The sequence below is a fragment of the Tiliqua scincoides genome, chromosome 2 (assembly GCF_035046505.1).
Source record: "Tiliqua scincoides isolate rTilSci1 chromosome 2, rTilSci1.hap2, whole genome shotgun sequence".
NCBI lineage: Eukaryota > Metazoa > Chordata > Lepidosauria > Squamata > Scincidae > Tiliqua > Tiliqua scincoides.
The window spans coordinates 236,298,454-236,326,403 of record NC_089822.1 but is presented as its reverse complement, the minus strand read 5'-3'; the positions used below and the strand labels follow the sequence as shown (position 1 = coordinate 236,326,403).

The 27,950-nt window shown below is 42.7% G+C and overlaps 1 protein-coding gene and 1 pseudogene across 1 annotated transcript in view; both read right to left on the bottom strand.

The window, feature by feature from the left end:
- EIF4E3 (eukaryotic translation initiation factor 4E family member 3) overlaps window positions 1-26,883 on the bottom strand; it is a 32,790-nt gene extending 5,907 nt beyond the window's left edge. The window contains exons 1-3 of the mRNA XM_066616237.1: window positions 26,658-26,883; window positions 7,911-7,983; window positions 5,241-5,335 (exon numbers count right to left, since the gene is read on the bottom strand). Of these exons, the coding sequence (XP_066472334.1) occupies window positions 5,241-5,335; window positions 7,911-7,983; window positions 26,658-26,815 (326 nt within the window). The 5' untranslated portion in view covers window positions 26,816-26,883. The remainder of the gene's footprint in view (window positions 1-5,240; window positions 5,336-7,910; window positions 7,984-26,657) is intronic.
- LOC136642768 (5S ribosomal RNA) lies at window positions 15,269-15,383 on the bottom strand (annotated as a pseudogene).
- Window positions 26,884-27,950: the final 1,067 nt, after the last annotated feature.

Below are 27,950 nucleotides of genomic sequence, written 5' to 3'. Positions count from 1 at the left end.
CTTAAGAGAGATTACTTATGGTTTGATACTGGGGCACTGAGGTGCCTGGCACTGCCTAGTGGGACATGGAAGATTCCAGTGCTTCAGTGTCTTCATCTCTGTCCAAGGCCAGCAGAAGCAGAATAAATTACTTACAGTAAGCAAAAGATATGCACATTTCCTTATTCTGCATACTTTAGAGAGGTTGCAGAACTTGAGTGGTGCAGAATTCTTCTCAGCATCGAATATGCACAGCCCTGCTTAAGGTATCCCCCCAAGAAAATAAACAAGCAAACCTATTTTGTGAAATTGATTGCTTCCAAGAAAACAAAATATACTTTGTGAATATATATGTGAAATCCAATTCCAGGCAAAAAGGCTCATATGACGGATTTTTTTGAGGGAGTCTTGGAAACATGCTCTGTTTTCTATATAAGGACTGAGGTTTGCATTTATGCCTTTGCCCTCTTCATACAGAAAGTAGTATCTGGGGATCAGCAGTATGGTTCATTTCAGCACTTTCTATTGCACTGGGATGAACAGGACAGTAGTGGCATGCCTGAGGGGTTCAGGAGTCACTTGTCCAGGTGCCCCCCAGCCATGCTGCCTCCCATGGTCCTGCCTGCTGTCTCCCTTCTAGAGGCCTTCAGAGAGCCAGAGAGCCTGCGTGCGGCCTCCCTGAACGTCCAAAGGCCTCCAGAAGAGAAGCAGCGGGCGGGACCGTGGGGTTGGGCAGTTTGCAGTCACTGCCCCGGTCGGTACTGGGGCCAGGATCGCCACTGCAGGGCAGGATGGTAGGAGCACAGGCAGTAAGACCAAAACCTAAAATCCCCCTTTTAAATCAAAAACAGGAAAAGGGTGTCCAGACAGGGCTAGAAACTGACAGCCATCTCTTTCAAATTCTTAATAGTGACTAAAAAATGGCTCCTTCCCTCAATGACTACAATGTGTTACTGAAATGGTAGCCAGTTGCTATGACATATGTTCAAGGAAACCAAACAGACGTCATATCACAGCCCCATACTTCAGGCACCACCACTTTGCCAAAAATTTCCATAATTTCTATGGCTTGAACAGAAACACAGAGAGCACTGGAGATCTGTATGGCTGTAATTGTGCCATTGAAGGTTATGGCTTCTAATGAAGAAACAATAGTTGGAGTAGAATCCTGAAAGTCTCTTATCTAGAAGAAAAATACAAAGAAAAAAATCTTCAAGCCCTCATGGAACAACAATTTCTGCTAAAGGTTAGGTCAACAGAGAGGATCAAGTTGAGTTTATTATTATGGGTGTGCATCAGTCCCTGTCAAAATACAGTGGACCTCCACTTTACAATGGGTTCACTTTACAATCAAATCACTTTACAATGAACTCTCCTTAGTAAAATAAAGTTCACCATATGGTAAGTTACTCATTTATACTGGGCTCATGATTGCCACAACCAAGACATCATCATGGGTGACAGCTGAGATGTTACTAAATGCTTGTATTTGCACAGCTGATTTCCTTATCCAAAAGCAGTGTTTTTAACATCATGGCTGTGTGTATGGAAGGAAGGATACAGCCAATGTAAATGCTAATATAATACTGTGTAAACTGATAACCTCTGAAGAGAACAGCAGGCACCTTTTAAATTACCTTTTTTGGAGGGAGGGGAAATAAAAATAAATAAAATTCTGATGTTGCAGAAACATCAACTTCCACAGTCATGGAACGAATTACCAAAAAGTAATATGTTAAAGGGTTCACATTACAATATTTCTACAATACCATTGGTCTCCAGAATGCATACCATGGTAAAAGAGGGTCCAATGTATAAGGCTAACACAGACCTAAATTCTGAAAAAGTGAAGCTATCTAAAGCATGCTAATGAACTAAAATAATGTAGATATGCCAACTGGCATAATATATGGCAAAAAGGGAATATGAAAAAGAGACCGAAGGAGTAGAACCAATTTCTAGATTCACTGTACAAAAAACAATACTTGTTTTTTAATGTAGAGAAAAAATACATATTTTTTAATGTAGAGAAAATCGTATTTTTTCCTTAACCCATTTTTGCCTGGCCCACAGATGTACACATTTGGTCCCTGTTGCATAAATGCAACTTTGGGCAGAAATGGCTTAACAAAAAAGAAAAGATACACTCCATATAAGGGTTGACATACACATGCAACACAAAACTAATCTGTAATCAAAATGAGCTACTACTTTCAAACTATTGTTTTTAAGATGAAGATTCCTTCTCTTTGAATCTCCAGATTTTATCTGAAGTCTTGAATTTAAAACAGTTCTTCCACTTGGAGAAAAAAATAGAATAATAAATTATACAGTTGGCCCACATCTTATGCAAGATAGACTCAGATCAATTTGTTAATGCATTGCCCCACCCTGAAGGACAGAGAAAAGCAACAGTTTGAGTAGCGCAGGCGACTCCGGCCATTGCACTTACTTTGTGTATAACCCAGAGCAAGCCTGAAATGGAAGAACGAAGCAGCTGTTCTCTCAGTCGCCATGTACTGTGGTTTTAATTCTTAAAGGGACAGTGTTTGTTGGCTTTAAAGGACTTTCTACTACATGAGATTTTGGCTTTACACGCTGACCTTGGAACATAACTCTTATGTAAGATGTGGGCCAACTGTATTTGCACAAAAATCAATACCTGGGTAATAACCAAACTTCAGCACACAAGAACTATTTTGTAAATAATATGGGTATACCTTCTATTGCTAAAACTCATTTTGTAAAGCAAAAACTCCCTTGGAAAGTTTTGCTTTAAACTTTACGAAGACAGAAGTTCAGAAATTGTCATTGCTACTTTCCCTCCAGCACAAATACTGTAAAGTACTGATTACACAGGCCAACCCACATTTTGCTGTCTTAAAAGTTAGACTCTAGTCTGGGTATATCTGGGATGCTGATTCCAAATATGGCATCAGTTTTACCCTCTCATGTCCAGTTTTGGATATATGGCATAGCCTCATCAGTGAATGGTTCAAGCAGCTACTTGTGAGGAAGCCCACGCCATGGCTTCCTCATGAGGAAGCTGCTTGAACCATTCACTGACGAGGCTATGCCACATATCTGAAACACAGATATAACAGGGCAAACCCGATGCCATATTTAGAATCAGCAGCCCAAATTAATATAAAACCACCATAAATTTAGAAAGAAGTTTTTCTGACCCTCAGTTTTGCAGGTCTGTTATTAACCAGACATTTGGTGGGTAAGAGGAGAAAGGAGGGGCTCCTCTCCACCAGTGTAATTAAAAGAAACAACTTAGCTGCATCACTGGTACCAATTTTGTAAAGGAAGGTGAACATGTATTATTATTATTATTTTATTAATTTATACCCTGCCTTTTTAATGGCTTTGATTAAGAAAAGTAAATGAATAAGATACGTAATGTTCAGGTATGGCCTTCTGAATGTCAGCTTCTTTGGAGACAGTTTCCTAGTACAAGCACAAGAATGAAAAGAAGCGAAACAGCTTTTTCCTTGGTGCCCTGCATATTAATGACTTATAATAAGAGCCAAATAAAAATAAAACCATTCCAAGCCAATTCAAGAATGGCATAGGTCACTTGCTCAGCAACATAGCCCAAGGTACATCGGACTAGGAAGTTCACCTTGATCTTACTTCTGTTCACCTTTTGCATCAGGCCTTGCCAATGTCTGCTGTGAGATCATCTCACTGCTTAGGGGAGGTAGGATTGGACTCAAGAGTCAATGGAATGAGTCAATTCAAGTGTTTTACACTTACAAAACAAATATTGCTTTGTTCTGTGATGAACCCTGGCTTAACACATGCATTGGGCAGAACCTCACTGCAGCCCCCAGTCAAATAAGCTTAGCAGGAGTTGCAATTTTCTTTTCTTTTTTTCCAGAAACTGCAAGCAGTGAGTGCTTTTTTAAGAGTCCATACAAATATCCCATTATTCATTATTATTCATTAACAGGCCATATTTAACATACAACCTTAGCAATGTTCATCTTTTTTGCCCCATTGACTTTATAAATGCTCATCATGAATTTATCTGAATGTGCAGGAAATATATGTCAGCTCTCAAACAAATTTTGAAAAATGCCCATCTTACTAAAGCACCTAGAAGCAGGATCTTTGACAGATGAAACCTGAAACAAACCTCCTGCAGTTCCTGTAGCACTCAAAAAATAACATGTTGAAAACTGATACTAGAGAACTTGGTACTGCCTCACCTGTGATAAGTAATACCACACTATTTTGCGTGGAAAGGAAAGAAAAAAAATGTGATTAGCTCAGTCTAAATGTTCATTATTGTCTCATTTTATCTTATTTGAGGCGCAATCCTAACCAACTTTCCAGCACCAACATAGCTGTGCCAATATGGCAAGCACTGCATCCTGCAGTGGGGAAGCAGTCAAGGAGGCCTCCTCAAGGCAAGGGCATGTTTGTTACCTTAGCTTGGGTCTGCATTACGGCTAGGTCAGTGCTGGAAAGTTGGTTAGGATTGCTCCCTTGGTTTTATTGTGCCTGGAGTTACTCAGCATACCTTTTATTCAAAGGACCAAATGCCTACATTTATAGTTAGGCTTGGCAGAATTCACCTTGGGATTTAACTGAGAACTGATAGCTTCGTTATCGCTAGCAATTTTTTATACTAAATAGTACTGTTTTAATGACATCAGAAGTCATGAATAAAAAAAATCAAAGCCAAAAATTAAAAGTCATTAGAACAAAATGCCATCATTGTGTTTCAAAGTATATAGATCATCAAATCAAAAAAATCTATTCAAGATTTCCTATATCAACTTTTATCATTTTTAGTGAGTTCCACTATTTCTGTGAACAAATCAGTTGCTCACAAGTGGCTCCTGTTGAAGGAATAGAACTAGTTGCACAGTTCATTGAAACTTGGCCTATGCTCTTTAGCATTCATTACAATGCCCAGCAATAAATTTTGCTAGTCGAAGTCATTTTTACATGGATCCATTTAATTCTGCAAAGTCTGTTTTGCCAAATGAATACAATGGACAAATATCATATTGCACAACATAAACTTTTAATAAATGCTGTTACCAATCCTTAAGCTTGATAAGGCATCTAATGACATAAATAGGTCACTACAGTATAACAGATTGTGATATTTACAGAGCATAGTAATAAGGCCAACCTTTTTAAATCCCTTGCCTCTGCACTTTGTTTCTGTTGCTGATTAGTTCATAACTACATAGGTGAGACTTTCTGTGCCCAAAGCACAATAACCATGCGAATATACGTACCACAGTGGTCGCCTCTCTCCACGCATTAAATGATAACTACATCTCAGGGGCAGGTTTGTCACAGGGGGAATATTATTATAAACACTCCAGAAGATCTAAGGAGAATGATCACAGTTTTATTAGTTCACACCTGACAACAAACATAATGATATTTCTTTTATTTTGGACATAATATCAGGAATAATCTTTTCTAGAATCTTCTTAAAAATGAACGATAACTGCACAAGAATCTTTATTTCAAGAGATGATGACTATGCCCAGACGCAGTTCCCAAAGAAGCCAAGTTATTTTCACCTCTGTAGAACTATGTCTTTGGTAAAGGCAAGCAACCAACCTGTAACAAACAGGCAACAATGCAGCAATTCCGTATCTAGGGTAATTGCATGCAAGTCTGGAAGCCAACACTGAAGCTGCAATCCATAATAATATTGATGAATCAACTAATGCATTTTAAAGCAAGCTGTTAACTGCACTATCCTCATAAAGATAAATTAAACCCCAGGGTTCCAACAATAAATCTTAAGAAGCAGCTAAGTTTTACCAGGAACTTCTAAGCAAGTCTTTAAAAGATACAGTTAATTATCATGGGTGTCTACCTATAGATTTTCATTAGCCTTGCAATAAGCAGGTATCCCAATCAACCTGCCCCCAAGACTTAATAGATTGTAGCTGAAGACCAGGCTTCACAGTTGTTTCCCAGCTGGTTTTCAGAGTTTCATAGGATGAAAAGGGTGTGTGGTGGAAACCTTTCCATCATCATCTAAGCAAAAGACATTTTGGACACAAGAGAAAGAAGGAAAGTGAGGGTGAGCATTTTTTTTTAAAGCTGGGAGCTAAGCTCAGTTAGGAGGAAGAGAATCTCAAGTTCCAAGTTCTCGGCATCACCTGGCAGGACAAAGTTCCAAACAACACAGTCCTGGAACGAGCTGGAATCCCCAGCATGTATGCACTGCTGAAACAGAGATGCCTGCGTTGGCTTGGTCATGTCGTGAGAATGGGCGATGGCCGATCCCAAAGAATCTCCTCTATGGAGAACTCGTGCAGGGAAAGCGCCCTACAGGTAGACCACAGCTGCGATACAAGGACATCTGCAAGAGGGATCTGAAAGCCTTAGGAATGAACCTCAACAGATGGGAAACCTTGGCCTCTGAGCATCCTGCTTGGAGGCAGGCTGGAGGCAGCATGGCCTCTCCCAGTTTGAAGAGGCACTTGGCCAACAGATTGAGGCAAAGAGGCAAAGAAGGAAGGCCCACAACCAGGGAGACACACCAGGGACAGACTACATTTGCTCCCAGTGTGGAAGGGATTGTCACTCCCGAATTGGCCTCTTCAGCCACACTAGACGCTATTCCAGAACTACTTTTCAGAGCGCGATACCATAGTCTCCGGAGACTGAAGAATGCCAATGATGAACATGCTACATGTTATCCTGTTGCAAACCAGACAACAACCTTGTATGGTAAGTGTGAACATTTTTATCCCCACGCTGCAGACTGGGGGGGGAGGGGAGTAAGTGGGAGTGTCTTACCTAACAGAGTTTGTGACAGAAGTGAAATCTGAAATGGGGACTTCTTGACTCAGTCTCTTAGCCACTACACTTCACCAATCTCTCATGAGGCACACACACACACATAAATACAGATGGACCCTTTTTATCGGAACCCACAAATTTGACTCACTGTGACCCAAGGTGGAGGGCATCTGGAAGCGCCTTCTGGTCACATCTGGGAGGCCACGCACAACCTCTTGGGCCTCAGAACACTTTCAGATGCAACTGGAAAGTGCTTCAGGAAGTCCTCTATTGCCCAGACCTGCAGATTTGCTTATCTAAGGGTTTCAGTATCCATGGTGTGTGTATGTGTGTGTCTGGGAATGGATCCCTTGTGGATACCCATAATAAGGCAAGTTGAAATATGTGTATATAAGAAATAACCTTGGAAAGTCTGAAAATATGCCAGTAGTTGGGTACTAGACTGGGACTGGAGAGATCTGGAATTAAAGTCCCACTCAGCTATGAAGGTCTCTTGGTCACCATGAAACAGTTAACTCTTTTAGTCTTACCTACCTCACATGGTTGTTGTAAAGATAAAATGGAGAAGGAGAAAAGAGAATGGACTAAATATACTACAGTGACCTACTTAGGGGAAGGAATTATACTGTATAATGTTAAATGCAATAAGCAAGATTTGAACTTTGGTCAGTATTCAGACTTAAGCTGACCCAAAATAAAGCAGTTGCTTTAAAAAACAAAACAAGCCAACACAATTTCATGATCACTGTTCTACTAAGCAAGGAAGTAAGCAATACAACCCTCTGTAAAACATGTGACTGTTTGCCGCCACTTCATTTAACATTACCATCATTTAAAAATATATTATCATAGTAGTTTTCAACAGAAAGTTCACAAAGTGGCTTACATAGCAAAAGAAAAAAAAAGCATGGTTCTCTGTCGAAGAGGACTCACTATCCAAAGATAAACATTCAAGAGACACCGGCAAACAGCCACTGGGAAAGATACTATGCTGGGTGAATAAAGATAGTTGTTCTCCCTGTCAAACCACTAGTTAAAAGCTGCCTGTTAGTCTAGTTGGCAAAGGTTAGCTTGGTAGACAGATCACTATGATTTATCCTACAATGTGCAATTCTCACATGCAACACTTTTGTTTTTACCTGTACAGTTTGTACTGTATAAATCTTCTTTAAATTCGATGCACATTCAGCTGCTGTGGTTCCCGGAAGTGACCTTAAGAAGGAGGGAAAGCAAATATTAAAATGAGGCAGAAAACTGTGGCTCAGAAGCAAAGGCATGGCCTTGATAATTCTGTGGTTGATCAAGGAATGCATCCAAGGCATATATCTGCATTTTTTTTTCTATTGGTTCAGAGAGCTTTTAAGATCAGACTGAGAGCATGGGCATGGTATAAGAACACAAGAACAGCCCCACTGGATCAGGCCATAGGCCCATCTAGTCCAGCTTCCTGTATCTCACAGTTGCCCACCAAATGCCTTAGAGAGCACAGCAGACAACAGACACAACCTGCCTCCCAGTGCCCTCCCCTGCAACTGGCATTCTGAAATAGCGCATTTCTAAAATCAAGAGGTTGCACATACACATCATGGTGTAACCCGTAATGGATTTTTCCTCCAGAAACTTGTCCAATCTCCTTTTAAAGGCATCCAGGCCAGATGCCGTCACCACATCCTGTGCCAAGGAGTTCCACAGACCGACCACACGCTGAGTAAAGAAATATTTTCTTTTGTCTGTTCTAACTCTCCCAACACTCAATTTTAGTGGATGTCCCCTGGTTCTGGTGTTATGTGAGAGTGTAAAGAGCATCTCTCTACCCACTCTGTCCATTCCCTGCATAATTTTGTTTGTCTCAATCATGTCCCCCCTCAAGTGTCTCTTTTCTAGGCCGAAGAGGCCCAAACGCCGTGGCCTTTCCTCATAAGGAAGGTGCCCCAGCCCAGCAATCATCTTAGTCGCTCTCTTTGAGTCGCACCTTTTCAATTTCCACTATGTCCTTTCTGAGATGTGGCGACCAGGATGCAATACTCCAGGTGTGGACACCAACCTGTTTGTGTTCCTATGCCTATTTGAAGAGGCTGCAGTGGACTCTCATGAAGTACAGGCGTGCCCCTGTATCCACTGAGTATCCATTCCAGCCAGCCCCCCCCCCCATGGATACAGAAACTATAGATATGGGGAACACTATCTCTATTGTCCCTGTGCCCCTCCTCCCATGCTCATTAACCTTGTTTAGAACCGGGAAGAGGTTAATGTGTTAAATTGGTATTAATGTATTACATTGGTACAGCAAACATTTAAAATATTTGATCCAATCCTGGTGTGATAGGCCACATTTATCTGCGAGCTATCAAGTTATTTAATGCTATTTGATTAAACCATTTCTGCCCAAAGTTGCATATATGCAACAGGGACCAAATATGGGTAGAAATGGGTTTTAACATGCTTTGCGGATAGACGGCAATGAACAGAATAAACAACAAAATTAAAGAATTAATGCTTTTTTCTTGGTTTTGTAAATAAAATTACAGCTAAAATCTTAGGATGTTTAAATCCTACTGAATTAAATCGAATTTCAACTGTCTAACTATGTAGGATTGTAGCATAATGCTGAACAAGGACAAGTTGGGAGAACTGTTGTTTCAGATCAGCTGCTCATCTTGTCTATGATTTTTCTGTTCATTAACAAAAAAGATGTTCATTATCATTTAAAAGAGAGAAAGGGACTATCAGGTTATTCTGCATTTCATCACTGATATATTACTGAAACTATATCTAGTGTTTTCACAAGCATTTTACCACTGGCATATAATTAAAAACATATCCTGTATTTTCACAAGCATTAACATACATGTGGAGGTTTCAACAAATCCAAATTCATTTTACACACCACTAGATGGCAACATACTACAAATCTAGCATTATCCCATACAGGTACTGAACCAAAGAACAGCTCAAACCTATTAAAGGACTATAGTTAACTCAGCAAATCATGTTATTTTATTTCATTTTCATGCATTGATGTCAACACAGAAAATCAGTCATGCAGAGGTCTCAAAATAAATGCTTATACTTATAATGCCAATACAACACATGGAAGCTCAACCACATTAGCCCTGAATGTTTTTTTCACAGATTAAATCCATGTTAAGAAACAATCCCCATCACCTCCACAGAAACCTTCTCTGTTGAATGAGCTTTTTTGCAGAGCAACTTTGTGCAAAAGTATGAACCAGCAGCTTATTACAATGGCACAGCCAACAAGAGGCAGACCAAGACAGACTCGCTAAGCAAGGAGACCCCATGAAGATCATAGCAACTGGTGTAGTGAAGGGGACAGCTCTGGTCTTCGATTCAATCCTTTATCAACTGCTGACTGCCCATACAGACTGCTCTACTGTTCAGCCACAGTTCAACCATCTGTAAAATGGGAACACTGATGGCTTATTCCAAGATTGCTGTAAGAAAAATAATTACAGTATCCTGAATGAGCAAGACTACACTTTTAAAGCAGTTGAACAATACAATGCAATAAATTAACTGGCAGTTAGCAAACAATAAAATATAATACAATAAATTAACTGCCAGTTAATTTATTGTATTGCTTGTTAGCTGTCTTGGGCATCTTAGCTTGTTGGCAGAAAGATGACATATAAATGTTTTAAGTAAATAAAATAAAGTGCACCGTGCCCTAAAAGTTCTATATAAATGAACTTGGATAATGCCAGTCAGCTAACCCATCTCCTCTAAGATAAGCATATTGTTAAGGTCAGGGTGGTAAACTGTGATTATGTTATCTCTCGCAACAAAACAGCCAAATGGATGAAGCGATCTACCAACTGATAATAGTTGCGTAAGTATTGCAACACAGACAGGCAGTGAGGAGATAATGCTCCAGCATACTAAAAAGCTGCAAGGATTCTGTGCACATCCTTCTTGAAATGTTTTCTGTATTTGGCTAATCATAAAGTACATTACAATACCAATTGAGGAGGACCACCATGAGTTTTGACTCCGTCTTTGAAACAGGTGATGGACAATATCAAAGTTGAAGCATGTAGGTGTAGAAGTGTAGGTGTAGGCGTGAAAATGTAGAAGTGGCTCCACAGGTAGGGTCTAGTGGGCCAAATGCCAAGGGCCACACAAGGGCTCACCACATATCCAGCTAAACCCTGAAGCAGCGAAGGTCCACTGCTACACTCTGGTGTCACCCAGTTAGTCAGGGGATGCTTAACAGGTGACTGCAGTGGACCAACTTCATAAGAACATAAAAAGAGCCCTGCTAGATCAGACCAAAGGCTCATCTAGTTCAGCTTCCTGTATCTCACAGTGGCCCATGCCTCAGGGAGCCCACAAGACAACATGATACTGCATCCTGTTGCCACTGTCTTGCACCTGGCATTCTGAGGTAGTCAACTTCTAAAACTCCAAGGTTGCATATAGTCAACATGACTTGTAATTTGTGATGAACTTCTAGAAATCTGTCCAATTCCCTTTTAAAGGCATCTAAGACAGAGGCTTTGCCACATCCTATGGCAAGGAGTTCCACAGATTAATTACACACTGGGTAAAGAAATATTTTCTTTTCGTCTTCTTCCCCAAGGGCCATTTTATGATACCCAGATGTCCTGTTTGCCCATCCCTAGCAGGTGAAAGAAAGAAGTCATACTGCTGCCGCCACCTGCTCCCTACTGCCTCCCAGTAAGGATTCCCCATTGGGTGCCCACAGCACCCTTCCACAGAAAATAACTGAGAACTGGATAACATACAGATGAAAATCCTCATTCACAGCGACGGCTGCAGCTGCAAGTAGTAGCATGAAGATGTCAGCCTCTGCTCCCATGCATGGGGTACCATAAGGTAGTAGCTGATGTGCATATGTGCTCTCCACAGAATGAGGGGAGTGCACCACCAGGGAGAGCCCTGTGGGGCTTCCGTCCCAGGATGGCTTTTGTCCCCAGAAGCCGATCTGCCTCTGGTTGGATGGTTAGGCATGCAAAGCCTAACGCTGCATGTATTTCCTCAGGATTGTGACCCTTTTCTGTAGTTTTCAACTGAATTCCTATTTGCTGCTAAAACATTCACTATATCTGTGAAGGGCAGAATGCTATAAAACTACTCTAAAGCATGGGGAGAAAGACACAGGTATAACCTAATAATCCACTAATTTTTCATCTGTGGTTTTATCTCAACATGCTGAGAAGTGCACTTTAAATTAAAGGAAAAAAGTCAATTAACAATAGCCTCGTTAATGCGGGAGAGGGCAGCCAGCAGACAATCCATCCATCAATCATTCTCTCTCCAGGCAATTAGAATAGCTTCACTCTGAGGCAAGCGACCCTCCCTTCCCCGAGCATGTGCAAGAATGCAAGTGATTATCACCTCCTCTTTGCATTGTGAAGAGGGGGGTCTCTGCCTGGGAGTGAAGCCTTTCTAAGCACCTGGAGAGAGAAGGATCAGTTAATTGTTTGCCTCATGGCTCTGTCCTGCATTACAAAGGCCAGCAAGGCTGTTTTTAAATCACTGAGCAAAGGGAAATTGTTTTTAAAATGGATTTCTTTTAATGCTCTTCTCAGGATACTGCCTAACTGAAGCTATGGGGATGGCGGCAAGGAGTAGGACCTTTTCGGTTGTGGCACCATGCCTCTGGAACCAGCTACCAGAAGATCCGGAAGCAGCTTCTTCAGTACATGGTTTCCAGCAGGGGTTGAAGACATATCTGTTTCGCCTGACCTTTGGGGAGTGAAGTACCCCTTAGGAACCTCCTTAACTTTTCAAAACTTTTATGCTGCTATATGTTATTTATTTCCTATCTGCTCTTTTGTTGTAGTTTAAATTGTTTTATGGTTTTAATGGTTTTTGATTTTAATAATTTATTTTGACATGTATTTATGTTTAATTGTAAACCGCTTTGGATGTTTAAAAAAGCTGTCTGGAAATCTTTTAAATAACAACAACAATGTGATTTTGGCATCCACGTGGGTTCTGGGAACGGAATCCTGGATACTGAGACTCATCCTGTACTTTTGGTAATTTTCCTCAGAGTACAAGTAATTTGACAGCAGCTTAGAAATTATTTTCTCTTTTTCGTACAGTAAATACAGAGGTGCTGAATCATCACAACTAGGTAAAACAGTCATAATAGCATCAGTAAGGCTGCAATCTTAAACGCACTTACTAGGTACTTAGCCGTATATAAATACAGTGGACTAACTATTGAGCAAACATGCAGTGTCATGACTTCTAATGATTCAGTAGGTACTGACCAAATGTGTGGGTTTTTTTGTAAAGTCTTTAGAGGATCCTTGCAGGTTGTCTGAAACCATCTGTTTCAATTGAGAAAATCTACTGTTGCATTATTAGTGGAAACAAAGGGATATGATTGAGAAGGAGAAGGTATCAGAGCTTTAAATTCTGCACCAATGACCTCACTAAACAGAGTTAGAGATAGGAAATAAAGTGTTGATTGACAATCAACCATTCTATAGCACAAAGAGAGAAGGACCAGAATAAGGACCAAAATAAGAATCCTAAATTCTTCAGATTTAGGGCGCAATTCCCCTTATGTCAGTGCTTATGACAGTGCTTTCCAGCACTGGCATAGCGGTACCAATGGGACATTATGTCAGAATGCCAGATGCAAGGGAGGGCACCAGGATGAGGTCTCTTGTTATCTGGTGTGCTCCCTGGGGCATTTGGTGGGCCGCTGTGAGATACAGGAAGCTGGACTAGATGGGCCTATGGCCTGATCCAGTGGGGCTGTTCTTATGTTCTTATGACATGTGCTGCATCCTGCAGTTGGGTGTCACTCACAGAAGCTTCAAAGTAAGGAAACGTTTGTTCCCTTACCTCGGAGTTGCATTGCCCTTATGTCAGTGCTTTCCAGCACTGACATAATAATAATAATATAATAATAAAACTTTATTTTTATCCCGCCCTTCTCCCTAACGGGACCTAACGGGACATAAGGGGTTAGGATTGCACCCTTATTCTTAAAGCATTTCACGAGAATGATACGTCGTTCCAATTCTGATATGGCAAAATGGCATGTGCACGACTTCAAGAATAACCTTAATAAATTAGGGATCAAGGGTTGGTTCTGGTCTGGTATTCTGACCAGGAAATCCTAACAAAGAGTCTTCCTGCATATCTTAAAGACTAAGGGTCCAACCCTATTCAACTTTCCAATACCGGTGCAGTTGCAATGCAATGCAATGCAAGACAAATGTTCCTTTACATTTAGGAAGCTTTTGTGACTGACCCCTCCCCACAGGATGCAGTGCATACCCCATTGACACAGCTGCATCAGTACTGGAATGTTGCATAGGATGGGCCCTAAGAAATTAATTTCAGCATAAGCTTTTGCAGACTACAATTATTATTATTAACAGTATTTATATACCGCTTTTCAACTAAAAGTTCACAAAGCGGTTTACAGAGAAAAAAATCAAATAACTAAATAAACAATCTGGGCAAAACAAATATTTTAGCCTTTAAAAGTGCCAGATGTTTCTTGGTAGATTTTCCTGGAAGACACAATCACCCCTGAAGTTTTTTTCTTGGACTTTTCAAGAGTTTTCAAATTTAGCCTTCTTCTCAGGCATGTAAAAAACCCTTTGGGTTTTTTCCGAAATATAAATGGACATACAGAAAAGGAGCTCATGTAACAATGGTCACTCTTGCTTGAGGATTAGAGACTGATAGAGTTAATAATGTTGCTTACTCGGAACACCTCGCTAGTGTTTGCCACATCAAGGTGCATCCTCAAACAAGGTGATCCAAAACAAAGTCACAAACTTGAGTATTGGAATGAGTAAGCACAGCAACACCAAAGAGGGGAAAAGGTAACTTTTAAGTTTGATAGAGCAGGACAAATGGGCAGAAGAGGGACTTGTAAGGTGGCTCACTGTGATGTTACAGACATCACCCCATAATGATGGGGGGTAGTTATTGTTAATTACTTCCAGTTTGACCAGTCAAGCATCTCAGGAAAAGGCATGCATATGCCCAACCATTTTAAAAGCCATTGATATTCCTAACTTCCAATAAGGGTCTAATATGGAGTGCTAAATCTGTGCCTGGACTATACCACTTCTGGCTGCAGAGGGAGAAGTCACATGATAGAATGTTCCCCCCCAACACCCCTTCCCCATAGAAAATGAGCATGTCAAGGAGAAGAGCTTAGCACAGTATTCTCCTTGAAATGCCAGTTTTCTATATGAACCTCCATTTGCAGTCAAGTGCAGCACAGGCCAAACACAGATTAATCATCTCATCTATTGTTTGAGAGAGCTTGGCCTTCCTACCGCTAACTTTATTTGGAAACGAGAGATTAATAAAGAGGAAAATAAGAGATATTTTTGAAGACACATACACAAAGATGAATGGTTTGCAGTCACCAGAAGTACATGCATACTTGTAGTGAGTAGGAAGGTGCAAAAATGCTGTAAACGTGTGCATGGTTGGTTGGCAACCTTCAGTCTCGAAAGTCTATGGTATAAGCCTACAGCACCCGGTATTCCCAGGTGGTCTCCCATCCAAGTACAACCGGCCTGACCCTGCTTAGCTTCCAAGATCAGACGAGATTGGGCATGTGCAGGGTAATAGTTGCTGCTCATGTGCATGGAAGCCTGGACTAATTGAAAACTTCCAGGTGTGTGTTTACCATATGTCCACAGGTATAACATCAAACAATATGGTGTCCACCACTGGAACAATTGGTGAGCACTCTGTAAACATAAATTTCTCTCTGTCTCTCTCTGAAAGTGGTGCTAAGAAATGTTTTTTTAAAAATGATTTTTAGGCAGATTTGAGCATCCATTTTTGAGGGTTTTGGCATCCATGGAGGGTCTGGGAACAGAACCCTCACAGCTGCCGAGAAACAAATGCAGATACAGTGGAGCTTTCCTGCTGTCCCTGATGACCAAATACATTTAAGGAGATGACCATTTTTTTGTACACAGCAATGTCAACGGAAGATTTATCATTAACTTTAGATGGCTGGAATACAGGCCAGCACCGGGCATGAGAAGACATTCTTATCTGAACATTTAACTACTCTAAACGAAAATATTATACCAAAGGGCTTATTGGGAGGGAGGGAGAGACCAGAAAATTTCCAAGCCAATATAAAATTGCTCTAATGACACCAATGTCAATAGTTTCAAACGTATCCTGAGAATTCCTCAGTGACTCTTCCAAGCTAAGATAACAATTTAATAAATTTCAACTGTAGGGAATACAGTTAGATGAAGCCGGAACATGTTATTCCCTTATCAAGTTGTTACTGACCCAGTTTTCTCCATGAGATTCTAATCTTTTCCACCATTTCAGCTTACAAATACTAGAATTGTGAGCAAGCAATAGCACCCAAGGAAAAACAGCCATTTTAAAAAATATGAATGAAATAGTTAAGATGCATAACTTTGTCACAGATTTACAGCCTCTGGAGACTGACAGGCGAAGGCATTTCAGGGAACAAGAGCTGAAGTGTAGAGTGAGTTGAAATTGTGCACACAGGCTGCAATCCTACACTCACTCCCTGGGAGTAAGTCCCGCTGACCACAATGGTACCCGAGTAGACATGCAAAGGAGTGCACTGTAAAAGTATCAAGTTTTTTCATGGATTACATGGGTTATCAAGCACAGAGAACAAAGTGTAACATTTCTCTTTTTATTAGCAGAAAGTCAGTGTGGTGCAATGGTGATAGCAAGATAAAAACTGGATTGGGAAACCCAGACTCAAAATTACCACCAATGTTTAATTTATAAAGAAAGGTGCCAGGGCTCAAGCTGGTCTAGAAGTTGCAACCTCAAACCTGTTGACCCTGTTTGTGCTCAGAAGAACATAAGAGCCCCACTGGATCAGGCCAAAAGTCCATAGTCCAGCGTCCTGAATCTCACAGTGGTCCACCAGATGCCTCAGGAAGCATACAAGAAAACAAGAGATCTGCATCATGGTGCCTCCCTCGCATCTGGCATTCTGATGTAGTCTACTTCTAAAATCAGGAGGATGCACATACCCATCACGGCTTGTAACCTGTGATGGACTTTTACTCCAGAAATTTGTTCAATTCCCTTTTAAAGGCATCCAGGCCAGATGCGATCACCATGTCATGCAGCAAGATGTTCCACAGACTAATTACATCCTGGGTAAAGAAATATTTTCTTTTACCTGTCCTAACTCACCCAATACTCAATTTTAGTGGCTCGGGTGTTGTTTGTGTGAGAGGGAAAAGAACACCTCCCCATCCACTTTATCCATTCTCTGCATAATTTTGTACATCTCAATCATGTCCCATACTCATCCCTGGTGAACAAGGTTTTTTCACAAACTTTAGGAGCTTCCCCCTCTAGCATGCCTAGTTAGGCATACTGATAGTCTCTCAGTTATTTCACACCTAGCCATATTCAAGCCAAGATGGACATATGCCCCAGTACCATTTGAGAGTGAACCAGGAAACCTGGGTTCATGTTCAGTCTCTGTGAAGCCCTGCAGACATCTGGCAAGTTCCCCAGCCTCAACCCACTACCTGTAAACTGGGAATACGTAGTATTCACACACCAGCTTCACAATGCACACTTCAGCTTCCTCCGTCCTTCTAGTAATGGCTTCCTGGATCTCTCCCCCCCCAGAACCTTTTACTTTCTTATCCTTCTTTCACTTCCCTTTCCCCCTTGAAGTCCCTTCTTGCCCCCTTTTTACTTCTTCCCCTCTTTACCACTGAACAGTACATGCATTTGTCACATTCAAACAAGTGATATCAGGGGTGTCAAACATAAGGCCCGGGAAGCTTTTAATCCAGCCCTCAGGCTCTCAGCTGCTGAGCAGAGCTGAGGTGTTACTGCTGAAACAGCAGCCCACATGAAAATTGGACTCTCCCATATCTTGAAATATAATCAAGATTTGCGTATTTTCTCTTCTGTCATTTGCAGTTAATGAGAACAAAATGCTGGTTTCTGGCCATCAACTGCTTAATGATATCACTTTCTGGTTAATGACGTCACTTCCGACCTTCAGCAGGCATCCCGAATGCTATCTTCGGCCCTCTGTATGGAATGAGTTTGACACCCCTGAGTTAGTTCAAGGCAACATCTAGTGCCACTTTGCAGCACCCATCCTGCATCTGGAGAGCAGATAGGATCTATGCAGTTCCAGTTAGTAGCCCTCAGGAGTTGCAAACTAAATTTCCAGTGTAGTCACATCTGGAATAAGGAAAGTCACTCCTTTACCACAGAAAAGGTCAGAAGAGGGCTAAAAGCAAAAAAGAGCTGCAAATCTGTCAGCCAACTGATCCCTGCCCCTACTGAGCGACTTTGGATGCAATCCTGAGGGTGCCCTTGGCTGGTGCAAGTCCCTTGCACTGACCAAAGAGTGTCATGAAAGTGCCAAAAGTACTTGCGCACCACTCTCGGGGAAGATAAGCCGGCACACAGATGTGTGCTGGCCTCCCTATGCCAGTGTGAACCCCAGAGCTCAATAAGTCTGTGTCAGCTGAGCTTGGCCACACAGGGGCCTGGGAGGCATGGGGAGGGCAGGGAGGAAGCAGACAGGGGGCGTTTCAGGGTAGGGGAAGGTGGGTGGTGGATGTTCCCGGAGGTGGGTGAGGAGTGGGAGGCAGGGCCAGGATCAAGCACTTATGCCGGATTCTAGCCCCATTCCCGTGCTTCTCTGATTTGCACCACTGATTTTGGTGGTGCAGATTCAAGTAGCCCCACTGGGGCTGCTGCAGCTCTTCCATGGGTAAGGGGAAAGTTTCCCCTTGCCTTGGGCCGAGCCACAGCCAGCCCAAAACTTGCACTGGATACAGGCATGCCTGCTCCAGTGCAAGTTAGGATTGCGCTGCCCAACCATTTCCATCCAGTCCATAGGTGTACATATTTGATCCCTGTTGTGTTAATGCAATGTTGGGCAGAAATGGCTTAAACAGCACATCCAGCAGTGCTGTAGTGCAGCTTTATGCATGTCTATTTGGAATAATAATAATAATAATAAGTAGGTATTTATATATCGCCTTTCTGGTCATCAGATTACTCCTCTGACTTTATTCAAGGCGGTTTACATAGGCAGGTGTTTCTAAACCCCTCAAGGGGATTTTTACAATCCTAGAGGTTCTCTCTTTCAAGAACCAACAACATTTCAGAATGGATCTTCCTGGTTTGGTCTCACTTCTGGTCTCCGGTTCTCCCACACAGGCTGACACGCAGCTCCATCTCTCACATGGAGGGCAGCCAAGACGCTTCTTGCTCACACCGAGAGCAGGTGGAATCACTCAGCTCAGCTTGTCAGCTGCTTCAAGGTTTCTCCATTCTCAGCCATTCAGGGAGCTGCTGGTGTCCTCGAACTGGCGGCCTTCTGATATTATGTTCGGGCTAACAGAGGCTCTACCCTCTAGACCAGACCTCCTGCCTTATTTGGAAGTAAGTTCCTATTCAACTCAAAGGAAGTTATTCTCATATAAGTGTGTATAAGACTGCCTATTTAAGATGCCAACATTTATCCCCTGCTAACTGGTATAGCATAGTAGCTAAGCTACAAACCAGAACTTCTCCAGTCTGAGGGCTCAATCCTATCCAATTTTCCAATGCTGATGTAGCCACAATGCTGCCCCCAAGATAAGGGAACAAACACTCCCTTATCTTGAAGAGATCTTTGTGACTGCCCCCCTACTGCAGGATGCAGTACACATCCCATTGGCACGCCTGGATCAGTACTGGAAAGTTGGATAAGATTGGGACCTGAGTCTTGCCTTTGCCACAAACTAACTGGGGCTGCAATCCTATCCATATTTACCTAGGAGTAAAGCCCATTGACTATAATGGGACATTTCTGCGTAGACATGCATAGGCTTGGGTTCTGTGAAGCCACCCTCTCTCAGCACCCCAGTTGCAACCTGGGGATGATATTACTTATCTTATAGGTTTATTCTAAGGACATCAAGATATACATGTGAAGCATTCTGCACACTTAAAAAGCAGTATGCAAATGCTAAATATTAATTATTACTGTTATTAATAAGTGGGCAAAGAGGACACTTGAAAGCAGTGGTTTTCTTAGCAAGTGGAGAGCACCTCTCTATCCCAGCATAGCATCTTCTCCAGCGGCTGTTTGGCTGGTGTCTCCCTTAGACTATGAGTCTGTTTGGGAGAGGGAATTAATACTTTGCTCTGTAAACCGCTTTGTGAATCTTTTGTTGCTGAAAAGCAGTATATAAATATTCTTAGTAATAAAATGTTCTTTTTGCTGGAACAGACCAACACATTTGTCACAGCATAACATTTCAGGAGCAAAAAGCCATACACAGCACAGCAGGCCGCTCCTCCCCTCTTCAGTAAAGACCCAATTTGGAGTTGCCTTGCTTGCCACACAGCATACCCACAAGCAGTTAACTTTTGCAGCTCAGATATTAATTTATTCTGCCATAGAGGAGGGTCAACATTATGTTCTTCTCTCCCTGCCAGCCACAGGACCCAGTGGTAGGATTGTTGTGATCCTCAGTGATCAGACTGTTGCAACTTTGCACCCCTGAGAGTGGCTGTAGTAACAAGTTGCAAGGGATATGCACTTTTTATATGCCCATAGGTATTCTTTTTCATTACAACTTTGTTCCAGAAATCAGGCCTTATGAGCCCAGAGCTGGGCTGAAATTAAGCCTGCACTGTTACAGGAGGAAAAAAAAAATCAAATCCATACTTTTCATGGCCCAGGGTAACTTTTAGTGTTAGCCAGTCTAAGTGGTTATCATTTGTAGATAACTAAGACTATACACACATATTTTTGGAGCACAGGCTATTTGCCCACAACTGCATATCTACACAACCACAAAGGCTCCAGTATGCCCAACAAGTTTACAGAACATACATGAATACCCAGACTGTCATGCAGTTTGCCATTTCTCTTAAACATAGTTATTTGCCTTAACTGATTTTATAGCTCAGTAACTTTCAGTGAAAACAATCAGAATTCTAGGAAATGTATACAACCTGGTAGGTGGTATAGCTAACATTTTGAGCCTGATGGTGGCTGAAATGAAATGTGTTTTTTTTTACATTAATCAGAACAAAACTAGCGCAAGTGCAATGCATCCTGAGCACATGGTTTCAAACCAAGAGACCAGCTACTAGCTACTCATCTAGACACTTGTGACAAGTAAAATGCACCTGTAGGCAATCAGGTGGGGGTAGCTTTTATAAACTGAGATAGAACTGGCTCTCTCTCAGACTAAATGTGCTTTAACTGACAACATAATGGGCAAGCAGAAATGTGTGGGCTATTAATTTTTGCAAAGACAAAGACTACTGAAGTCCTGCTCAGGTCCCCTGAAATTCACAGAATCAACTACTGTGTGACTTAGGCATTTGTAATCTCTTGAGGGGGAAGGATAATCAAAGATGGTCTGAAATCATGTGACCCACATCCTTCCTCCTGTGCCACAGGAACTACTCTATCTAGCCAAACTCTACTCATAACCAGTGAGAACGATGCAGTTTTTAGCACATTCTACACCACTTGCTGTCAGAAGAAGAGGCCGCCTGGAACAGGTCAAAGGACTATCTAGTCCAGCTTCCTGTATCTCACAGATGCCTCAGGGAGCACACAAGAAAACAAGATATCAGCATCCTGTTGCCACTCCCTTGCACCTGGCATTCTGAGGCAGCCTGCTTCTAAAATCAGGAGGCTGCACATACCCAGCACAGCTTGTAACCTGTGATGGACTTCTTTTCTACAAATCAGACCAAAACCCTTTAAGAGGGGCCACATCCTGTGGCAAGAAGTTCCACAGATTAATTACACACTGGGTAAAGAAATATTTTCTTCCGTCTGTTCTAACTCCCCTGCTACTCAATTTTCATGGATGTCCCCTGGTTCTGGTGTTGTGTGAGAGGGAAAATAACATCCCTCTATACACTCTATTCACCCCCTGCATAATTTTATACATCTCAGCCATGTCCCCCCTCAGGTGCCTTTTTTCTAAACTGAAGAGCCCCAAATGCCTTTCCTCATAAGGGAGGTGCCCCAGCCCAGTAAACATTTTGGGCACTGTCTTCTGCACCTTTTCCAGTTCCACTATGTCCTTTTCGAGACGTGGCAACCAGAACTGGACGCAATACTCCAAACTGATGCAATACACAGGCTGAGTCACCAAAGCGATCCCCGCAGATAACTATAAAGGAACTGTGCAGATCCTGTATCAGAAATTCTGCAATTCATTGTATCAACTCAGAAGAGCCCAAACATTGTAGCCTTTCCTCATAAGGAGTTGCTCCAGCCCAGTAAACATTTTGGTTACTCTCTTCTGCACCTTTTCCAGTTCCACTATCCTCTTTTGGAGATGTGGAGTCCAGAACTGGACACAGGATTCCAGGTGTGGCCATATCATCAATTTGTACAATGGTATTATAATATTAGTTGTTTTATTCTCACTATCTTTTCTAATGACCCCAAGCATAGAATTGGCCTTCTTCACTGCTGCCGCACATTGGGTTGACACTTTCATTGAGCTATCCACCAGTACCCCAAAATCCCTCTCCTGATCCATCACAGACAGCTCAGAACCCATTAGCCTATAGGTGAAGTTTTGATTTTTTGCCCCAATGTGCATGAATTTACACTTACTTACATTGAAACACATCTGACATTTTACTGCCTATTCTCCCAGTTTGGAGAGATCCTTCTGGAACTCCTCACAAACCCTTCTGGGAAACTGTCCCCCCAGGGAAAGTTAATATCATCTGCAAACTTGGCCACCTCACCGCTTATTCCCAACACCAGGTTCAAATCCATTTTGATCAATGGAGCTTACTCCCAGATAAGTGTGTTTAGGTTTGCAGCCTTAGTAAGATGGGAATGGTTCCTATGAAAGCGGTCAGAGGGTGGGGTGGGGGAAAAGGGTGAGGCTTAACAACAGTGATTTTGCTTTCCTGGCTGGCTTATAAACTGTTGAGAGGTATCCAACTGGGCACTGCAAAGAAAAGAATGCTAGAATAGACTGGTCTGATACAGCAAGTCTCTTGCATTCTTCAAGTGGAGTGCTTTCCCACTGCAAAGTTCAACCATATGATTACTGTGTCACATAACTGCCTAACTTTTAAAAAATTACACCTCAAATTCTATACTGCTTTTGACACCATGAGACTGAAGGCAAGGAAGGGAACCTTCTCCAGATTCATATTTCCTATCAATGAAACAAAACCCTAAGACAGAGCTAACTTATCCTACACTTAATCCTCACTTATTCTCAAGTTTAACTCTTAAACACAAGAGGACAATGGCCTCTTGGGCTAGAGGAGAATCTCTGGTGTTCTTCAATTTGTGGGTCAGGACCCCAAAGGGGTCACAAACTCATTTGGGGGGGGTATCCTTACAAAGCCTATGCAAAGAGGGCTTGGAGCCAATCTCATAACGGTACTGCCTTATCAAAACCAGGTTCTTGATATAATCCTGCACAAGATATCAGTGGTCTCTTTCTCCATGTTCTTTTACTTCTGAACACTTAAAAATCTGCCTCCACTGACATACTTGCCATGAGACAATAAGAAAATTAAAACAAAAAAATTCAACGTTTTATACCACACTGCAGTATGCAAATGATGGAATAATATATGATGGAATTATAACTGATGGAAAATGGAATTATGGATTTACATGAATTACCCAATTTATATAATCTACTTCTATTGTAGTTAGGGTTCACTGGGCATAGTTTTTTAGGATTATGTACACCTTACATAGTTGATGGAAACCTGCTGCTATGAATTTATGTGAGAGTACTAAGGAAATTCTCTCTAGGGTGGTTAAATAAAGCAGTTTATTTCACATTCAGGGTTTAATTACTACATTTAGAGGTTGGACGGGTAGTAACTTTGCCATCACACTGAGTACTAGCAAGGAAGAGTTTTTGTTTTTTGCCTTCTCTACCTTGATTTGCCTGCTGAAATATTTTGCAAGTTTCTGCTGAACTATTCATTGCCTGCAGGTACCTTGGATGCAGGGCACCTTTGCTTCTTTTTGTTCCTGTCTTGTGCCATTCTTCAGTTTGTGGACTGAACTGAAGTATTCTGCCTCAGGCTGGGGGTGGGGCAACCTAGTTCATCACCTTCAAGCATCAAGTTTCAGTTTTATGACTTGCTGAAAGTCCTTTATCCCACATCAAGATGTCATGCATTTGTTCCAGCGCATCAAAGACAGCTACAATTCAAAAAGCAGCCAACATGATCTCAGTCTACTGTTAGGATCAAATAACATGGGGATTGAAGCTGTGTGTTTACATGTAGAAAGAGAGTGGAGGACATGTATCTGCCTGACTTTCACAGCAAAACAGGTAACCACTATAAGCACTGTTGCTCCTTAGCAGAGCTCCAGTACAGAAAGCAACTCTGGTAGGGCAAAACACACCCTGGGAGAAGGACAATAGGGAAGTGAAAAGGAGCTGAGCACCCTTCCTCAAAAAAACCCAGCTTGATAACAGCCTGTTAAACAGTGCTATTAAAAATCTAAGGGCACAAGCCTAACCAGGTCTACTCAGAAGTAAGTCCTATTTTGTTCAATGGGGCTTACTCTCAGGAAAGTGTGATTAGGATTGCAGCCTAACTCTCTCCCTCTATGTATTTAGGAGAGTTCTGCATTTAAACACACATAGTAATTGCTGCTATCACATCCAGTTTGGCCCTTAGTATTTCACTTGATTAAACCCTTTGGGAAAAAAGGTGCTAATGAAATGCAATTGTTCATAAGCATGTTGCAAGCTACTGCTAGTTAATCGGAGGAAGCTGTTTATGCCTCAAAGACTCATTTCTTTCTCAGGTTACAAAATCAGATCTGTAAAGCAAAACAAGTCAGCCACCTATTATGGGCTCTGACAGGGAGTGTGTCAAGTGACAAGTGTTGGGATATCAGAGTTATAAAAAGTGAGAGTAAAAAAGAAACAAACTATAGTTTCAGGCAGTACAAGAAGAATACATTCAGCCTGATTTTGGAATTATTGGACAAGTGGATCTGGAGTGCAACAAACACTGAGATTAACAGTGCAACCCCGATGCAACCACAATGCTGCCCCAAGGTAAGGGAACGTTTGTTCCCTTGAGGAGGCCTCCATGACTTTCCCCCTGTCACACAATGCAATGAGTGTGTCACTGGTATGGCTGCATCAGTAGCAGAAAGTTGGTTAGGACTGGGTTTTAAGTTTCAAAAATCAACACTGATGGAAATCATTACGTTTTATATTCTAAAGCTTATATTTAATTGACAACTAGAACAGAGATTAGGAGTTTTTTTTAAATAAAAAGTGGAGGAAGGTATGGAATCTCAGACAGATGTCTTTTAAAAGTGGTGAATGAAAAAAGAAGGTGAGAAGAAGTCAGGTGGCAAAGAAAATCATAAATGAAGGTTAGTGGATCTGCTGCCCTGTACAGAAGCCTCCATCTCCATCCATGCTCTGCTGGTATAATTTGTAAATAAAGCAGATATTATGTCATAAAAAAGTCCCTTTGTGCTCAATGGGACTTACGCCCAAGAAGGTGTGTACAGGATTGCTGCCTCAGGATTGCAAATGTGTGAAAATGCCTTATTTTCTCACCTTAGGAAACCTTTTGTTTAGGAATAGATCTTCCAGTTAATGGCTAGACTTAAAATCTCCAGAGAAGAAGAGTGGGTTAAATAAACAGATCTTTTCACATCAGCTGTTCCCAAATTGTGAGCAGAGCCGACAATGAAAACACAGGTGTCAGAAAGATCACATAACTAATTGCCCCAAGCCCTGAGGCTATTCAAAAATCACATAGCTACTCATTGTCCTGCAAAGAACTCAGTTCCTTGTAAACTGAGCTCCTGCCTTTGCAAGCATATATAAATACAGGGAGATAAATGAGCATTTTTTTTTGTTATTGTTACTTGAAAACAAATAAATGTCTTTCTAGATCTCCCTTTTTTAAAGTCTGATAAACCTAGGTGGGTCCCAATAGTGTTTTTTATAAAGTGGGTGCGGGTCCTAAGAAGTTTGGGAACCACTCACTCTCTTACACAGATGCTTGGTAAAAACCTCAAAACCCAGTGATGATGGGTGGGCCAAAGGGGCCTTGCAGACACAGTGGTGGTGCAGGGACATATTGACATTCTTCTTTGCTCTGTACCCATAATAAGGGTTGTCCTTTTTAAAAATTAGCAAGGCTTCTGCACATCTCTGTGCAGATTGGACAAAGAGCTATACTTGCTTAATATCTGCCTTGTCTATTGCCAATGGCACAGAAGCATTGCCATGAAGTAAAAAAAAAAAGATGGTGACAGTGACTGATTAGTAAGAAAAAGGTGCTCTGCTCCTGCTCAGAGACATACATGACTTTATATTTCCTATGATTAAAAGCCCTGCCATTGAAAGCAAACTTCAGGGTAAAAGTCTTGCTTTATATTTAAATCCTGGCAAGGCACACTAAAATGCAGAAAAAACAGAAAGGGGGAGGGGAGGAGAAGGTGGGTTGCTGCTCTCCAAGTGCCAATTCTTAGGGTGGGGAGTGCAGCAATCTATAGGGCTGCAATCCTACTCACACTTGCCTGGAAGTAAGCTCCACTGACTATAATGGGATTCACTTCTGAGTAGGGGCGAGGCGATCTAGGGGGCTGCCAATCCCATCCACACTTGCCTGGGGGTAAGCCCCACTGCCTACACGGGCCTTACTCCTGAGTAGGCACTCAGGGGGCCTTCCTCGCCCTTGACACAGCACTGACTTCGCAGCGGGGCGGGCGGGGGCTGAGGAGCGAGCCCTGCCGGGCAAACAAAGGCCAGCCGCAGCGCGGGCCTTCCTCCTCCTCCTCCTCCGCAGGCCGGGGAGCCGTCCTGGCGCCCCAGCCCTGCTCCCGCCGCCTCTTCCTTCCCCGCCCGCTCGCCCGCACTCACTTGTCGAGCCAGAAGGTCCAGGGCGAGTGCAGGGGGATCCCGCCCGCCTCCGGCTCCAGGCCGCGGAGCCGCTGCGGGTCGAGCTCGGCCTCGGCGTCCGCCTCGCCCTCCTGCTGCTGGGGGGGCGGCGGCTGCCTCTCCGGGGGGCTCAGCGCCATTGCCTCCTGCGCCTTCCTCCGGCCGGGCTGAGTCAGCGCCGCCTCCCCTCCCGCGCTCGCCGAAAGCCCGCCCGCGCTCGCCCCTGCACGCACGGCCGGCGGGCAGCAGGGGGCTGCCTCGCGCTGCAGCGCTGCCTGGGGGCGAGTCCCGCGGAGCTCGTGGGACCTGCACAAGCTTCGGCTGCCGCTCTGTGCAGAGGGCGCGGGCATCGCCTTTTTGGTGGCGCGACCCACGCGTGAGTCTGGGAATGGGACCCCGCTGCCCCCCCAGGACCCACTCCACCCCTCCGTGCTGTCCCTGCTCACTGGAGCCGGGAAGTCCCCTTGAAGCGCCAATGAAAACACAGAAGCAGGCTGTGGAACTCATCGCCACAGGATGTGGTGATGACCACTAATTTAAGGTGGCTTTAAAGGAGAATTTGACAAATTCATGGAGGGCAGGTCTGCGAATAAGTACTAGTCATGGTGGCTATGTGCTGTCTTCAGTATGTATACACATTTTCATACCTCCCTTCCTCTAAAGAGCTCAGGGCGGTACACAGCTCCTCCCCTCCTTTACTCCTCACAACAACCCTGTGAGGTAGGTGAGGCTGAGAGAAAGTGGCTGGCCCAAGGTCACCCAGGAAGCTTCATGGCTGAGGGGGGATTCAAACCTGATTCAGTAGCCTTCAACCTTTTTCATGCCACGAATTAATAAAGTTTGAGACTGGAGACCCTAGTGGCCATCTCCCAGGATCCACTCCACTCCCTTCATGCCCTTCCTGCACTGTTCCCTGGAGCCAGGTAGTCTTATCAGAGAGAGCAGAAAAAAGTCTCCTTGAAGTACTACTAAAAGCATATAAGCAGGCTGTGAAACTCATTGCCAGAAGAAGTGGTGATTACTACTAATTTGGATGGCTTTAAAGGAGAACTGGACAAATTCATGAAGGGCAGGTCGATGAATAAGTACTAGTCATGGTGGCTATATGCTGTCTCCAGATTCAGTAGTGGAGTGGTCTTCAACCTTTTTCGTGTTCAACCTTTTTCGTGACCCCAATATATGAATAAATAAGGTATGAAACTGAGGACCCCACTGTTGACTCCACTCTCTCCCCTATTGCCATCCACTCTCTGCCTCCAAAATGCCATCTCAGCA